Here is a 19,087-nt window from a genome sequence, read left to right as displayed (position 1 = left end):
CAAGATTCTGTAGTGGACAAATGCATCAGGCTTATATAATTACTGTGCATGACAGACTCAGAATCACACGGTTCAGATTTCTTGTCTTACTCCCAACCAAGTCAAAGGTTAGCTTTCTTTCCTTACCTTTTCACTCCCTTATGTTTTGACTGTGGAAATATGTATTTTATAGCTGTATAACTTTCATTTAAGACCCCTAGGTGAACCTGCACATGAATTTTCAAAAGATCCCTTCAGTATTTTTCAAGAAAAAGCATGAACAAACTTCAATTATCAAAATTCCAGATGGTGGCATGTCGGTAACCTTGATCACCGATCAGTCCCAAAATGCAATAAACTAGGCCGGGCCCTAGGGGAACCTGGATATGAAATTTGAGACAGATCGCTTTAGCACTTTCTTTAAGAAATAGCAGTAACAAACAAGATGGCTGCCTTGCAGCCATATTAATTTTCCGATCAATCTCAAAATAAGCTTGACACTCCTAAGGACCAAGGGACCATGCATGTAAAATTTGAGAAATATCCATGGAGTACATAGAAAAAGCGGTAACAAGCATTGCATGTTTACAGACGGACAGCGGACGTACCACAGACATGGGACAAAAGATGATCTGATGATGGTTAGCTAAAAATGTAGTAAAACCATGAGCTTTTTTTGTGGTCTCAGGAGTAGAATAATCTATCTTTCAAATCTACAAAAAATTAAAAAACAGTATTTTTCTCCTTTTACTAGACTATATCATGGCAGTTTTTACCAATTAACACAAAAATATTCCATTGCTTTGAAGATTCCAAAGAATGAAATCTTCTTTAAAGAGTTCTGGAAATGAAATTGATATGACACATAAAAATGTCCACCGAATGTTTCCCATAAGATTTAAAAGAAGTCCTTTTATACCATTCCTTCAGCGAGTCATATTTTGAGGAAGACACTTTGGTTAAGATAGAGGATGAAATTTCCAATAGGATTTTAAATTACCCATTCATCCCAAAAAACTTAGAAATATTTGTTAAGCATAAAAAAGAAGCAAGTGATTTTTATAAGGTACTTTGCCAGAATACAACTGTTGCTACAGGAAGAAAAAAATGGGATGATATTTTTGGTTTTGACAATCAAAAATGGAGACAAAAATACATTATTCCTTTTATCAGTACCAGAAGCACAAAATTGCAGTGGCTTCAGTTTATAATTAATCAGTATATTTTAACCACAAATTCAAATCTGTTTAAAATAGGCCTTGTAGGCACTCCTTACTGTCATCAGTGTAAAACTGAAATTGAGACTATAGTTCATACATTATGGGACTGTGAACATGTTCAGTTATTCCTATCAAATTTTGAATCCATATTAGAGATGCTTTTAATTCCATTTACGTTTTAAAAGGAATCTTCTTGCATGGATAAGAGTCTATTTTGTGGATTTGTATTACAGATATCTTTCATTTTTGGACTCTCTAACTGTAAAAATTATACTTAGATAATGTTGTCATTTTAGTACTAAAGCAATATATTTATAGTGCTAGATGTCTCCAAATTGGTTTATCAACGAATGCTTTTAAAAATCTTTTGAAGGATATGTACAGGACTGAAAAATACATTGCAACCACCAAGGGTGAAACACATATTATGAAATTTGTCATTGAGTGGAGAAAATAGGAAAGTTTTTTAGAATAATGTCACTTTTTAAACTTTTTCTCTTAATATACTTTAATTGCTTTTTTGCATGATCTTGGTGTGGTATCTAATCTTTTTACATATGATTTTATAAATCTCATTGAGAATGATGAGCCTTGTCAGTCCATTGCCTCTTCTTCTTTCTCTCAGTGCTTTCTATTATTCTTCATTTTTACTTAATCTCTTCTTTTTCTTTTCTAAAAGGGTACAACTTGCAAATTTTTGTCATTAATCCTTCAATTAAAACTCAAGAAAATTACTATCATATTATATTATATAGGGAATACCTGGTACTGTAAACCACTTTGTCTACACAGCAACTAGTTTTTTTTCCAGATTTGATATAATTCAGTCGAGTATTACATCTATATGTATATATATGTGAAAACATATAATAGCTAATTAATATATATAATGCATATATACATATCTACAGAGAGAGTAAACTTTTTTCAATGAACACCTTGAGAGTGCATTATATCTAGCAGCCCGTGTAAATAACGTGGTTTACAGTATTAGAGAAATTCAAAGTTTATAAATGAATATTACGATTTAAATCATGAATATTGAATATCATATGTAAATGCTTTTTGTACCCATGTAAAATCTCTTCAAAAATACAAAAAAATACAAAAAAAAGATAGAGGACAGTCGGATCTTGTTGACACAGTTACACAATTGTGACATCTTAAATGAATTCCATGAATTGATTTAACACCTTTGACCTTATACTACACCATTAAGTGACAATTGCAGAAGTGCTAGGTAGGAGAGATATTGTACCCTGATGAGAGCTGAAGACATTTCTGTCCAGGTAAAGAGGAAACCTCATCCATATATAGGCATCAAAAGATCAAAGTCCAAAGGTCATTCAAATTAATTAAGCAGAAGTGATTTTCAAGGCAACACAATAATAATAACAATACCACTGATTGATACTACATCACAAATGTTCTTTAATTATGTATGAGTTTTTCATTTGATATATTGGATACATTAAAGTATTGCTTTATAATTGTAGAAACCTTTGAATGAAATTTGGGGCTTCTTTTGACCTTTTACACCAGATTCACGTATATCAGACAGAACACAGGCAATGGATGAAACTATAATCAACTTCTAAAACAGTAGATGAAATGTCCAAGGTTATAATTACTTACTATTCTGAATAGTATACAGAATTAACCATGAAGATTCAAATGTTCAATATTAGAAATTTATATTATATTTATCTTTAGAAGTATATTAAGCAGGAAACGTTAAAATATTGACCTTGAAAAACAACAGTAATATTGACCTTGAAAACAAACGAAGCGCCACCTCCACCACCTCCACCTCCCCCGTTTTCAGCAAAGAATTCCTCTTCATTTTCTGTGGCAGGTTTCCCTTCTCTACAGATATCATTCACCTTGTCTGAAACCTTTAGAGTACAAAGGACATTTATATAAACTATATGAGTTTAGATTCAAGCAAAAATTATATTTAATGTAAAAATCCACAACTAATTGCATAATTTTATGAAAACAAACTCATTTTAATTTCAGAGAATATCAAATACACATTGTATTCCTCCTAAAAACAATGGATGTAACATCATACAAGTGAAAGCCATTACAATGAGCCAGTGACTTTTTAACACTCCTGAGTCACATTCTGCTTATAGAGAGTAGGCCAATTGGGTCTTAAAATTCCTAAAATACTTCAATATTTTTTGCAGATCAATGCATCAGTTTTGTGTTCAAAAGAAGATCAAAGGCATTTGGTCTATAATTTATCATAGCTTGAATACTTTAAAGATGCTCCACCGCTGACAAACGGTATTTTTTCACTATCTAAAACAGGAGCAGACGATTTAGTATTCTTCTTCAGATACAAAAGTTACTTAATTTACACCAATACTCCCATTGAAAAGTTTAAGCTTCTTATTTTAATTCAAGGCAAAAGTATGAAAAACAATTAATTGCATCCCGAAAAAATTCTGTGGCACTACATCCTATATCCTTTGGACGGCCGTAACGTTTTTATGTGTAATTATTCATTTGCCCCATTTCATGCACCCTTCTGGAGCCCCACTGAGACCGTTGAAAACTAAATACTAGTTTTTTTGAAAAGGAGATGTTCATCCCTATATAGCATGTCAATATCGATTCGGTCATTGCATTTGTGACGTCACAAATCACATTTGAACATGCCCAAATAAGTCAAAAATTGAGGTCTGAAATCCGGATTTTAGTGTGTGCCCGGAAACCTGTCTTTGTGAGCTTAATTATCAAGATACAGACATGCAGATGGTCTTAAACGATAGAAGAGATATCAAAGTAAGAGAAAATAGAGAGAAAGGGAAAAGGAAGGGGAAAATAGCACCGATTTCCAAAAAAAAAAAAAAAAAAAAAAAAATCCCACGCTTAGGTTTCTGCCTCCTATGACCCGTGCGTGGTGACCTTTAGGGGACTTCCGGTGACTGTTTTTGCTTGTTTGTAGTGTGTACTGTTTGTTATCGTGAAAATGGCATCAAACCGAAATCTAGATGCAAACTGCTTTCATAGATGGCATTTGTTATAACCTACTATCAAAATTGAGTCAAGTTCAAATCCTGCCTGTCGTTGAAAGGATATTGAATGAAGTACTGATTGCGCATGCACCAAAAGCAATATAAATTATTTCATATTATTTTTTGTCTTAATTAGACATATATATACACAATTAAACACCAATTATTGTTCAAATCATGAACATCATTTATGCCCTGTCAGCAATGGAGCATCTTTAAATAGCCTTGATCAGTTTCACCCCTTTTGAACTTCATAATAGGGTTAAAGCTCATTCATCTAAAGGCTTATAATAGCTTGGAATCTCTGTTTTTGTAGCTTAATATATGACTTTAAATATGATTTTACAGAGGACATAATTTGACAGAGTTAATGAAAACGAATTGCTTACCATCTGACTACTACATGCATTGGTACCTTCCTGTCCTACAACAATGTAGAGTAAGTCTCCTGCCGTCAGGTTATACCGACCAGATACATAGCTTCCCATTAACTTAGAATTCATGTCACTCTTTACTCCAACACCACCAGCTGCTCCAATGGCTGTAATCCTACAACATTCATCGGATGTGTAAATCATCTCTTTCCATACATTACACAGGTGTGAAAATGATCACTCTGGACAAAGTAAATATACCCGTATTTTCTGGACAATAAACCGCACCTGTGTATAAGACGCAGAGGTCTTTTTTACGTTTTTTTCAGGTTTTGTACACGTATAAGACACACCGTTATATAAGCCGCACCCAAAAGTTAGGTCTGTGTATACGATCGATCTCTATTGAAGTACGGGTAATGCTTATATCGATCGTTTAGAATCACGAAAACTGTCTGTAAAGTTGTACTGTAAATATATAACAAATAAAACTCACTATGGTGTAAATATCTTTAGCAAAATGGACTTGGTCATTTTTTTGTTCTTTGTTTATTCTGCCATTATGTAAGCTTACTTGTGTGTAAACAAACATGGCGGTCGTACGATTTCACGCTTACTCTCTCTCATATTTGAGCATGCCGGTTAAAATACTTTCATCAGTATCATGCATATGATTTGATTTTATCTCTATTTTGATATATTTCGCGTATTTATTATATCGATTTGTAAAGGATTACTGTATTATCAAGGCTTGTATCATTAACCTAAAACTGACTTTGTTTAGAGTGTTCTCTGTCAACTTGCCATCCCATGATGCAATTCACCGAAGCCTTATTTTTGTAAACTTCCGGATATTATGTCGTGGTGTTTGCCGCTACAGAGATCGATTAAATAATTTTAATATGACTGTGCGATGTTTTACACTCGGTATAATGTTCTAAATTACATGTGATTTACGTGTATAAACTTGATTGCTGATTATTTCATTAAAATCACGGCGACAGGATTCCGGGAAATTCCCCTGTTGACCGACATGTGTAACACGTGTGCAAGTTTGAGTTCATGCTTACTCTCGCTCATATATCAGTACGCCGGTAAAATACTTTCTTCAGTAACGTTATGCATAGGAATGGGTTATATTTCGTTTTTGATATATTTTGTGTGTTAAATATATCTTGGTGTAAAGAGTTACTGTATCAATCGACTTCGTTTAGAGTGTTCTTCCACTGTTTGTTAACTAGGTATCCCATGATGCAATTCACCGAAGCCTTATTTTTGTAAACTTCCGGATTAAGACCTCGTGGTGTTTGCCGCTGCAGAGATCGATTAAACGATGTTTTATAGACTGTTTGATGCTTATAACATTGCTATAATGTTCTATATAACATGTAAAACACGCGAATAAACTTGATAGCTGATTATTTCATTGAAATCATAGCAACAGGATTCCGAGAAATACACATGTTGACCGAGTGTAACACGTGTGCAAGTTAGCAGTCATTCATGATCAGGAGATTGTTTTCTTCCTGTCTGCGGACATTTCTTGCACACACATAATATTTAAATACAAGAGGCCCAGAGGGCCTGTATCGCTCACCTGGTTTTTTGTTAGTAATTATCACAAGACTCTGACAATTAGATTAATAAGCAAAATTGACTCCCAAAGTTTAATTTTGAATCACAACCATACAATGATGCTATTGATACCATACAAATATGCTATCCAATACATAGGTTCAGCGACAAAGTAATTTATATGAAAATAGTAGCCTAATTGACCTTTTTGACCTTGCATCTATTGCCGTTTAAGGCCCAGGGGGTCAGCCCTATCATTTGTACAATTTCAAATCCCAACCCTATAAGGATGCTAACATTGCATATATGTGCTCTTCCATTCTTAGTTGCAAAGAAGAAGTTGTTTATATGGAAAAAGCTAAATTGACCCCTTTTGACCCCACCCTGCAGGCCCCCAGGGGGTCAGCCCTATCATTTGCAAAATTTTTAATCCAAACCCTATAAGGATGTAACCATTGCATTATGAGCGCAATCCCATTTTAGTTGCAGAGAAAAAGTCATTTATATGGAAATTGACCACTTTTGACCCCGCCCCTCAGGCCCCCGGGGGTCAGCCCTATCATTTGCTCAATTTGGAATCCCCAGCCTACAAGGATGCTACCATTGCATTATGGGTGCTATACCATGCTTAGTTGCAGAAAAGAAGTCATATATATGGAAATAGCCAAATTGACCCCTTTTGACTCCGCCCCTCAGGCCCCCCGGGGGTCAGCCCCATCATTTGAACAATTTTGAATTGCCACCCTATAACGATACTACAATTGCATTATGAGTGCTATCTCATGCTTACTTTCAGAGAAGAAGTCGTTTATATGGAAATAGCCAAATTGACCCCATTTGACCCCGCCCCTCAGGCCCCCGGGAGGTCAGCCCCATCATTTGTACAATTTTGAATCGCCACCCTATAAGGATGCTACCATTGCGTTATGGATGTTATCCCATGCTTAGTTTCAGAGAAGAAGTCGTTTATATGGAAATAGCCAAATTGACCCCTTTTGACCCCGCCCCTCAGGCCCCCTGGTGGTCAGCCCTATCATTTGCACAATTTTGAATCCCCACCCTATAAGGATGCTACCATTGCATTATGGGTGCTATACCATGCTTGGTTTCAGAGAAGAAGTCGTTTATATGGTAATAGCCAAATTGACCCCTTTTGACCCCGCCCCTCAGGCCCCCTGGGGATCAGCCCTATCATTTGCACAATTTTGAATCCCCACCCTATACGGATGCTACCATTGCATTATGGGTGCTATACCATGCTTAGTTTCAGAGAAGAAGTTGTTTATATGGAAATAGCCAAATTGGCCCCTTTTGACCCTGCCCCTCAGGCCCCCGGGGGGTCAGCCCCATTATTTGTACAATTTTGAATCCCCACCCTATAAGGATGCTACTATTGCATTATGGGTGCTATCCCATGCTTGGTTTCAGAGAAGAAGTCCTTTATATGGAAATAGCCAAATTGACCCCTTTTGACCCTGCCCCTCAGGCCCCCGGGGGTCAGCCCCATCATTTGTACAATTTTGAATCCCCACCCTATAACGATACTACAATTGCATTATGAGTGCTATCTCATACTTAGTTTCAGAGAAGAAGTCGTTTATATGGAAATAGCCAAATTGACCCCATTTGACCCCGCCCCTCAGGCCCCCGGGGGGTCAGCCCCATCATTTGTACAATTTTGAATCGCCATCCTATAAGGATACTTCCATTGCATTATGAGTGTTATACCATGCTTAGTTTCAGAGAAGAAGTCGTTTATATGGAAATAGCCAAATTGACCCCTTTTGACCCTGCCCCTCAGGCCCCTGGGGGGTCAGCCCCATCATTTGTACAATTTTCAGTTAGTAGCCCATAAGGATGCTACCAGTCAAATTTTGTTGAAATCCGACCAGTGGTTATGGAGAAGAAGTCGATTGTTGACGGACGACGGACGACGGACGCCGAACCCTGCGGTATCCCATAAGCTCACCTCGGTCCTTTGGACCAGGTGAGCTAAATATATTTAACTTATTGTTTGATATTTGATGATTTTTGAAGTTTTAGTTATTATTTTCTTGGTAACAATCCTGCAGCAAATCGATAGCGAAATCAGTCCGCTATTGTGTTGTGACTGTAAACAACCACGCTTCAGTCGGCCGATTTTCCGTGAATTAAACAATTTTAGGATTGAACATGTATCTGGTACGTTATTATTTTTTATCTTTATTATATTTTCATCACATTATATTGGTTTAACACTTTTACAGTGATTTTTCAGTGTATAACTTTACTAAACCGCCATTGTGTTGTGAACACGTTTCAGTCGGCGGATTTCCTTGAATTAAACAATTTTATGAATGAACATGCATCTGATACGTAATTATTTTCATCTTTAATATATTTTCATTGCATATTTTAATCTTTTAAACACTTTAACAGTGATTTGTTCGATGCATAACTTTACAAAACTGGCAATAAAACTTACGATTTTCACATGTGAATTACGCCATAATAATGCTGGTGTATTAGCCACACTCCCGATTTTCAGGGGAAAAAGTCGCGGCTTATACTCCGGAAAATACGGTACCCGTAAACAGGGGTGAAAATGATCTCTCTGGACAAAGTAAATATACCCGTAAACAGGTTTGAAAATGATCTTTCTGGACAAAGTAAATATACCCGTAAACAGGTGTGAAAATGATCTCTCTGGACAAAGTAAATATACTCGTAAACAGGTGTGAAAATGGTGGCTCTGGAAAAAATAAATATACTCGTAAACAGGTGTGAAAATGGTGGCTCTGGCAAAAATAAATATACTCGTAAACAGGTGTGAAAATGATCTCCATGGAAAAAATAAATATACTCGTAAACAGGTGTGAAAATGATCTCTCTGGACAAAATAAATATACTCGTAAACAGGTGTGAAAATGATATCTCTGGACATAGTAAATAATACCTGTAATCAGGTGTGAAAATGATGGCTGAGTGGACAAAGTAAATATACTCGTAAACAGGTGTGAAAATTCTCTCTCTGGACAAAGTAAATATACCAATAAACATGTGTGAAAATGATCTCTCTGGACATAGTAAATAATACCTGTAATCAGGTGTGAAAATGATCTCTCTGGACAGAGTGAATATACCGGTAAATAGGTGTGAAAATTCTCTCTCTGGACAAAGTAAAAATAAATGTAAACAGATGTGAATCTTATCTCTCTGGACAAAGTCAATATACCAGTTAACTTCTCCCAAAACCTAACAAGGTGTAATAAGATTATCTCTAGACCAAACAAGGGTGCGATTGAATTCTCTCTAGACCTAACAAGGCTGCAATTAAATTCTCTCTAGACCTAACAAAGGGACGATTAAATTCTCTCTAGACCTAACAAAGGTGTGATTGAATTCTCTCTAGACCTAAGAAGGGTGCGATTGAATTCTCTCTAGACCTAACAAAGGGGCGATTGAATTCTCTCTAGACCTAACAAGGCTGCAATTAAATTCTCTCTAGACCAAACAAGGTTGCGATTGAATTCTCTCTAGACCTAACAAGGGTGAGGTTGAATTATCTCTAGACCTAACAAGGGTGCGATTGAATTCTCTCTGGATCAAACAAGGGTGCGATTGAATTCTCTTCAGACCTAACAAGGGTAAGGTTGAATTCTCTCTAGACCTAACAAGGGTGCGATTGAATTCTCTCTAGACCAAACAAGGATGCAATTGAATTCTCTCTAGACCTAACAAGTCAATTGAATTTTCTCTAGACACAATATGGGTGCAATTTAATTATCTTTAGACCTAAAAAGGGTGTGATTGAATTCTCTCTTGACCAAACAAAGGGGCGATTGAATTTTCTCTAGACCTAACAAGGCTGTAATTAAATTCTCTCTAGACCAAACAAGGGTGCGATTGAATTCTCTCTTGACCAAACAAAGGGGCGATTGAATTCTCTCTAGACCAAACAAGGCTGCAATTAAATTCTCTAGACCAAACAAGGGTACGATTGAATTCTCTCTAGACCTAACAAGGGTGCGATTGAATTCTCTTAGACATAACTGGGTGTGATTGGATCCTCTAAAACAATTAAATTGGGAATGTACACTCCCCCCCCCCCCCCCCACCGCCGTACTCAATATTTGAAATATAACACTTTAGTAACTAAATAACAGGTTTGAAACCAACAAAGTTCCATCAAAATGATGACAATGACATAATTTTGCCTTGAGCTGAGAACATCTATATCCTCCAATTCTCACTTATTTGTGTCAAACCTAGCAACAATGGTTTATATGTGTAAGTAGTCAGTAAACGTGTCTATAGAAATAAAACCAATGACAATGACATTAATTCAAAGTGTTTATAGTTAAGTGTAATGAATTAAACTTATATCTATCTCACTTGGATTCTTTCATTACACATGTCTCCAGTATCTATTTAAATGTCACTTTGGTTTTGTTTTTTCACTAAATCACCACCATCCCATGATAGTTATTAATGTTATTCATCAGATTAAAACAGAATTAAATTGGCCTTATATAGACTTATTAACTACCCTATATAAGCCTTTGTCAGACATATAGTATGTCCAAGTCTCGATCTCGTTAGTATATCTTAAAAACCATAACAACTGAGCTTACTAGGGTATAAAAACATCCCTTGCTTTTTTGTCCACACGGTTGGAATTACTTTTTTGTCCCATATATAAACTAAACCATACAGAAAGGAAGTCTATACCAATATAATTGACATCCAAAACTTAACCATTAAATGATGTCACTAGTGTTGATGTGGACACATCAACTGCTCTGAATGTTCCAGCTTATAGATTAATAAACAGTATTCATGGTCTAACCTCAACAACTTAGAAGCAAATACTGGTACCCCAAACCTAGTAAATAATGTGAATATGTATATGATACTATCTTTTTAGGAAATCCATGGTCGATATAGATCTCTGATGCCAGAGCTGAAATGCAGACAATCTTCATAATAGGCTTACCGTAAATTTCTTGAATTCTAGCTTTTTATAATATAAAACACCCAATGCACTGTTATTACTAAAATACACTAATGATTTAATGAATGATAATTAAAGGTGACTTATCAGCGTTTCAGATATCTCAGCAATTTGTATGAAATATTTATATAGTGACCTTGACTATATTGACTGGCTATATAGGAGAATTGTGTCAAAGAATGTGTTGTAGATCAAATTACTTCTGAACCATACAATACATAGACAAAGCTTTTCCTGTTTTGTACAGACTGTAAACGGTGCCTTCAGGCCAACTATATTCTACGAAGAATAAACATACCGGTACACATCAATAAAGATTTTCGAGTCTATCCAGGAAATGAAAAATGGCTAGAATTGCATTGGATGTGCATGGGGAGCACATTGATTAATTCACTCAGACACACAGTTTGTTCAGTATAAGTAACACAGTTAACTGTACTTAAGCTATAAGATTGAGGAACATCCATCCTCGTATTGAATATTGGCATTTTGATTAGCTACAAATGTCTATTTCATATTATTATAGGGAGCTGTGTTTAAATAAGATGTATTTAGTCTCATTATGTGAAATATTGGACCAATATTTTCGAGGCAGGATAATTTGATGAAGGATTAATTCCATCAACCAAATTCACATCTAAAATGGTTCTTCCAGGACGTCAGCAGATTAAATAGAATAGACAATGTTCAGTTTGTTAAAAGGAATTTATATCACAGGTTTTTGGACAGATATTTGGCAATCACAAAAACAAACGGCTGCCATTGAATCATGTCTTAAAAGTGTCTTCCCTAATTATTTCACTAAGAATCTCATCCAGATCCTAAATGGTTTCTGGAGGAATAAATAGTGATGACTGTCAGCTTCCTTACATGAACTGGTCTGTCCTTTGATCACGTTTCTGGACAATATGACACAAACTTTAACAGGAGATAGCGGAATGGGATCTTAGCAACCACCATTGAATAATCTATGTCAATGGAATGAAGGATCTTTTGTCTGATTTTCCCATCTTTCACATCCCTCTTCCTTTGAAGCAATTGACTGCTGACTGTTTTGCCTTGATACAATCTGATTAAAATACAGATCCTAATAATCACTCTGTTCAATAGAGGATCTGACAACATCCGATAAGGGGTCATGTTCGGATGCCCTTTTTACCACGTGTACTTTAGGCCAAAGACATTTTCTACACATTGCTTTGTCAAGTGATAATGCCATTTTGTCCCAGTATACTATACATTTAGCTTTGTTGTGCTCTTTGGGCGATATGACTACATACACAAAAATAATTCAGACATCTTTTTCAAACTATTTTGTCCCCAGTCAAAATTCTTGCAGCAGCAATTTGATTGGCCATTTTTCAAAGGTCTTGACCCCTTATGGGATGTTGTCAGATCCTTTTATCAAATGTAGTGATAATAAAGGATCTGTATTTTAATCAGATAAGCCTTGATATAACAGATAAAAACTAATTGTTTATCTTCCAGGGTAACTTAAGGGAGCCTACAATACCAGATAAGTCATTACATACTGACAAAATACTTCAATTATCAAAACCACACTGATTAGTTGATGACCATGTTGTTTTCTAATCAGTCCCAGATTGTAAAACGCATCAATTAAATAGTATTACAGAATATGTTAAAGTCCCATTATGTTTTTGAAATATATTTAAACGTAAAAATTACCAAATTTCGTCAAATGAGAGAGTTGATATTATGTCAATATTTCTTAATAAAAAATACCGTAGTTAATCACGATTGTAGCATTGATGGGGGATTCTGTTGTTACGCTCTTTTGGAGCCACAGTCCACAAGTGGGAAAACATCACATATGAAAACCGCTTTGTAGAACCTTTGAACCAAGTATGTTGGTCAACTGATAGATATTGACAGACGAAGCAAATGCATTGTCATCTTATTTTCGTTGTTTTAATTAATTAATTAATTAATTAATTAAAATCCTACTTAAATCTTTAAATCTTTTAAAAACTATTGTGTCAGAGATTGGTTGTATGAAAACAGTTAGGGAGTAACCATGGAAAGTCAATTACGTGGGAATAAGCAAGTATTAAGTGAACTAACAGTTTTGCACGAGACCATACAATGAACTCTATGCGGGTAAGAGTGAAGCGTGTTACAAACGCTCAATTAAGGGCCAAATGAGGGGTATTCTCTACTTAGTAATACTTCGCTCTTTTGTAATTTTGGCGTACAAGTGCGTGTTTAAAGTCGTCAGAATAGAGTATATAGTTCTACTGAAGTATTGTGTTTTTATTTTGGAAAGAAAAACCATTTTTATGAGGATGAACATTGTACAACATTGAATAAATTAAACATCTAAATTTCCCCGTTGTGTCACTGAGTTTTACCTAGTGATCATCTGAGTACGTACAGGCACATAGGCTATTTTCAGACATACACATTTATGTTTTCTATTTAAATATATTTTTAATATGTATTTTTGTCAAAACTGTACATATTTGAACAAAATTAATTAAAGATGTATTAATAAGGACCATCAAAGTTTAGTTTGTAGAGCATTCATAAAAACATAATGGGAATTTAACCATGAACATCTGAAATCAATTTTATGAAAGAATCCTCAGAGTATTCTTAAAGAAATAATGACTTCCTGACAAATCACCCAACAGTAGGTGATAACAAATCATCTTTCATGAATGTCAAAATCAAAAATGGATGGCTGCCAGCCATCTTACTTTCCAATCAGTCCTAAAAATGGCCTATACACAACTAAAGGCACCATGAGGAACCTACATTAGAAATATTGAAAACAAACTACTGAATTAAATCCAAAATGGATGCCATCTTGTTTTCTGATTGGTCCTAGAATGCAATGATGCATAACTAGGCACCATGGGGAACCTTGAATATAGAATTTGAGAAAGATCCCTTTAGTATTTTTCCTTCAATACTTTCTAAGATATGAGTGAAAATACATGTCAATTGTTGAAATCAAATGGCTGCCTGATTAGTCCTAAAATGGAAAATGTATGATTCGGCACCTAAAGGAACCAACAAACGAAATTTGGGAAGGATCCCTTTGGTGTCTTATGAAGTAATAACATTGAGATTATTTTACAGAGGGAGAACAGAAAGTTGAACAACTGGTTACGGATGAAAGGTGATTTGAATAAGCTATAATAATGACCACCTGACAATGGTGATTTAGGCTAAAAGATATCATAATTAATCATCAGAATCTCAGATATCAAATGCCTACATGGAAGTTATATTGTAAACTGTCTTAAGTTGATTTTTTTTTAACCAGATAGAAACTATGAATATCATATTCAAAGATTTCTTCATTTTATTTCTTTTGCAAATTGATTTCTCCGAGTCTTGTGCAACATTATAATTTTGTAAATGCTGGTCTAAATTTTTTCCATTAAAGGGACAATTCAATCTAAGAGAACAATAAAATTTGTACATAAATCTGGAAAAAACCAGATGTAATGGAAATTAGATCAGTCGGTTTTACTGTGATATGCTAGAAAAGCCCATGGTGGTGAAATGCGTGCGAAACTCGCTGTCCGCCATTACACATTGTGGTCGAACATCTTGTATATACGCCGAACCCTGTCCCTTGCTCGTAGAGTAATGAAACTTTTGTCTAGAACTGCTCAAATCGCTCTGACAGTAGTGGTTTACCTTAAAAGGTGAATTGTCCCTTCTAAAAATCATTTTATTACCTCCTCGGTGGTTATTTAGTTCATTTGTTTAACGGGAAGTATTAATGTTTTTAATATGTTATTAAGATAGGGGATGGGAGCCAAGTATATTTTGTAACATAAGCTATCAGTGTAGTGAATGTACCACCCACCTTCTATCCCCTGGCTCCCTAGGGGATGCTGAGGAAGGGAGATTGTATCAGGTGCCTTTGCACTTAGAGGTGATGGTTATTACCACATTGACACCCCTGCCCCCAGGTGATGGAGGGGGGTATGGCACTTGAGTGACAGTGGTAAAGAGCCTATCAATGTTGTGGTCATTCACTACACTGACCAATCAAATCCTGTTGTAGTAAATGGAGTTTAGGACTCAGGGTCCATCTTAGACAACAGGATCACTCTATAGCAGCGAGGCGTGGCGATAAGGCGTTTATTCATAATGGCGTGCTAGCTGTAGAGTAAAAAATTTTTGGCTTAGATTCTCTAAAAATTAAACCAATAACTCCATAATGAGTGAAGTAGACTCAGATGACAGTTCATACCAGGTTGACATTGATGATTCAAAAAGAGTATGCATTTGGGCGGCTCATAAAAAGATATCAGTCTCAACTGTGAAAATTTTACTGGAATTGGGATATACAAGTTTGGAGGCCCTTGCTAATTTACAAGAAAAAGACTTGCAGGATGTAGGTCTGCCTATTGGGCAAGTACGTCTTATCATAAAATCAGTGGAACAGACTTTTCCAGCAAAAAATCCACGGAGGGAAAAAACCTGTGCTGGAAAAGATGATGATTCGCCTGTACATGCAGACTCATACATACAAGAGGTTCTAGGAAATCTTCATGAAGTACAGTCTGGCAGTTCCAGGGACTTACCAGCAGCAGACTCGCGGTTACCAGGTAACAGGGCTTTTAATGCAGACATTTTCTCTTGGCAGATTCCCCAAATTTATTTTAAGGCTCTAAAACCAAGGTCTAGTAATCACTTTCTTGATATATGTGAATTTGTTGGACATAATGGCACTCCAACTGATGTGATTGTCTCTGAGGGCGAGGGGGGAAAACTAGTTTTTAACACAGGACCAGCTCGTCCAAAATTAGAAAATATCAACCAAGCACAGTGGGCAATAGCTAATATGGCAATTTTAAATAAACTGTTAGAGGATAAAATCCTCATGCACACTGAGATGCTTGATTATTTATCGTATACAACCCGTATACACAATTTGTTTTTAAGTCACGAGCAAGTGTCTGTTTTCCTGTATGATCGGGAGTACAGAAAACTCCAGCATCAGTACTCTTTCCGTTGGGGAACAGATGTTCCACATCTGATGGTAGTACATCTAAAGCAGAGACAGCCACGTCAGTCTGGTAACCAAGGTTTAAAATCGGGTGGTCGACACCATGATTTTGGTGCTTATCAGCGGGGGACACATAAAGGAGGTGGCAATCCTGTTAAGTATGTCACTCATGATATAGATGGTACAGAAATTTGTAAGAGATATAATGCTCAAGCAGGTTGTCCTTTAGTGAACTGTAAGTTTAGCCATGTGTGTGGTGTACCTGGGTGTGGGCAGAAGCACACAGCTTTGACCCACACTAAGGCAAAAAACTTGTAGTTCCGAAAGCAGTCACAACAAAAGCCCTATGCCTTCCTGCCTGGAACGAAGAATTGATTGATGATATTGACAGGGAGTACCTCCTTAAAGGTATTCGTGATGGCTTTGACATCATAGATCCTGATTCTGTTCCTTTACCAGTTGAAATGCATAATCATAAATCTGCTCATCCAAATGGTCCGCTATATGCTGAAGCCACAAAGCAAATTCAAAATGAAATTGACAATGGTAACTACATTAAGACGGATAAAAAGCCGTGTATTGTTAGTCCCATTGGCGTCATACCTAAACCTGATGGTGGTGTACGTCTTATTCACGATTGTAGCAGACCATTAGGACAAGCTGTAAATGATTATGTATCAGGTTTTGATAAACAGTCATTTCAAACTTTAGATAGTGCTAAGGCTCTGATGACACAAGAGTGTTTTATGGCAAAAATTGATTTAAAAGCAGCTTACCGATCAGTAAATATCAGTAAGCATAGTCAATCAGTGACAGGATTAAAATGGAAACTTGATGGCAGTATTCAATACTTGTATGATTCAAAAATTCCTTTTGGGTCCAGATTAGGACCAGGCATATTTAATCGCTTAACCCAGGCAGTTAGGCGTATGGCAGAGCGGCGTGGGTTTTCCATTGTGGCATATATAGATGATTTCTTTCAGTGTGAGAAGACGCATGAACGTTGTCAAGAGGCTATGAATTTTCTTGTGAATCTTTTGCGTAAGCTTGGATTTCAAATTAGCTGGTCAAAAATGGCTGGTCCTTCCCAAACGCTAACATTTTTGGGTGTGGAACTTGATTCAGTACATATGGAAATGCGTCTTCCCCAAGAGAAATTAGTTGCTTTAAGGGCAGAGTTGGAACAATTTGCAAGGCGAAAGCGTGTGTCTAAACGACAGTTACAATCATTGGCGGGCAAACTTAGTTGGGCAGCAACTGCGGTGATCGGCGGGCGAGTATTCCTCCGCAGAATCATTGATGCTTTTTGCACCCTTCGAAATGGCGATCACAAAATGTATATGCGAGGCGACATTTTATCTGATGTTAATTGGTGGCGTGTAGGCTTGAGTGCCTTTAATGGCGTAGCTATGCTGTTAGATGACGATTCCCCTCCTGCGGTCATTTATACAGATGCGTGCAATGAGGGTGGTGGAGGTCACTGGGGGGATGACTGGTTTTATTGTAACTGGGATATTGACCTACCTCATGTCAGTTCTTTGCATATAAACCAAAAAGAAATTCTGTCTGTGTTAATTGGAGCACAGCGATGGGGACATCTTTGGTGTAATCAGCGTGTTTTTGCGTATTCTGATAACTCTGTTACAGTGGCGTGCGTAAATAAAGGTTCATCGCGAAATCCTTTTATCATGGAATATATTCGTAAACTCTTCTGGTTATCTGTAAAATATAACTTTAGGCTCAGTTGTCGTCATATACCTGGAGAGTATAATGTTAGAGCTGACACAATTTCCCGTCTGACTGAGGGGAATAATCTTTTTGAGGCATGGGCATATAATGTCCCATATCTTGTTCATGCATCATGGTATGTTGGCCACCTCTCGTCAGCGGTCCTTTCTTATTTCTTCTCCAGGTCGCTCTACAGCAATGGAGCAGTGCCTGGACCGTCGTGTGCTAGAGTTTCGGGGTAACAGCTTGGCAGAATCTACAAAACGTACATATCGAACATATTTATCTGCATATTTGCGGTTCTGCGCTTCTCTTCAGATTCCTTGTGTCCCAATAAGTACAAAAAATTTGGCGCGATATGTTGCCTATTTATCCAACACATGTGCCTTTTCTTCTCTTCGCAATTATTTGGCGATTGTTCGTCTTGTTCACCTTGAAGCAGGCTATAATAACCCTGTAGATTCTTATTATCTCAAGAGTATACTGCGCGGGGCAAGGCGTGTCCTAGGTGATAGCACCAAAGCAAAATTACCTATTACTGTACAGATGCTTTTTAGTATTTTTCATCAACTAGACCTCACTCAGCATTTTGACATTACATTTTGGGCTGTATACTTGACAGCTTTTTTCTCTCTTTCTTTCGAAAGTCCAATTTACTTGTTGATTCAATCAATAGCTATGACTCCTCTAAGCATCTTAGTAGACATCACATTACTTTTTCTCCAGAGGGTGCAAGAGTGACTGTAACATGGTCAAAAACTATTCAATACCAAGAGAGAGTGTTGTGTATCCCGTTGCCACGCATACCTAATTCTCCGTTATGTCCAAGTCAAGCCCTACTCCTTGTCACACGTCTCTGCCCATCCATCCATGCAGAAACACCAATGTTTACATATCATAGAGGTAAACATGTCAAAGCAATTACATACTCGCGCTTTCTTACTCGCTTAAAGCATGTGCTTACCGCCGCAGGGTATGATTGTAACAAGTATGCTGGACGCAGCTTTCGTCGGGGTGGGGCAACGTTAGCAATGGAATATGGGATGCCACCTGCAGTCATCCAATCACAAGGTGACTGGCGTAGCGACTGTTTTCGGCGTTATTTGCAGCCAACTGTGACATATCGTCAACAATTGGCTTCAGTTTTTTCTCAGAAATTGGCTAGTGTAACACATTATACATAGTTTTTCCTGTTAATA

At 36.7% G+C, this 19,087-nt stretch overlaps 2 protein-coding genes across 4 annotated transcripts in view; one reads left to right on the top strand and one right to left on the bottom strand.

Moving 5' to 3' along the window:
- The window catches only part of LOC138318992 (ALK tyrosine kinase receptor-like), a 246,454-nt gene that overhangs the window by 63,728 nt on the left and 163,639 nt on the right, over positions 1-19,087 (bottom strand). For all 3 annotated transcript variants that reach the window (XM_069261865.1, XM_069261866.1, XM_069261867.1), the window contains 2 exons: positions 4,615-4,774; positions 2,972-3,094 (listed from right to left, as the gene is read on the bottom strand). In XM_069261865.1, the coding sequence (XP_069117966.1) occupies positions 2,972-3,094; positions 4,615-4,774 (283 nt within the window). The remainder of the gene's footprint in view (positions 1-2,971; positions 3,095-4,614; positions 4,775-19,087) is intronic.
- LOC138318993 (uncharacterized) lies at positions 15,770-18,233 on the top strand. Its single transcript, XM_069261868.1, has one exon. It carries the CDS (start codon positions 16,625-16,627, stop codon positions 18,128-18,130), a length of 1,506 nt encoding a protein of 501 aa, XP_069117969.1. The 5' UTR covers positions 15,770-16,624; the 3' UTR covers positions 18,131-18,233.

This window comes from Argopecten irradians, chromosome 3 (assembly GCF_041381155.1).
Source record: "Argopecten irradians isolate NY chromosome 3, Ai_NY, whole genome shotgun sequence".
Taxonomy (NCBI): Eukaryota; Metazoa; Mollusca; class Bivalvia; order Pectinida; family Pectinidae; genus Argopecten; species Argopecten irradians.
Note: the sequence above shows the minus strand (reverse complement) of the source record. Positions and strands in the feature narration are given on the sequence as shown.

What these genes read in the sequence shown, in the direction of transcription:
- LOC138318993 (XM_069261868.1), top strand. Translation starts at nt 16,625, where the DNA reads ATGCATAATCATAAATCTGCTCATCCAAATGGTCCGCTATATGCTGAA.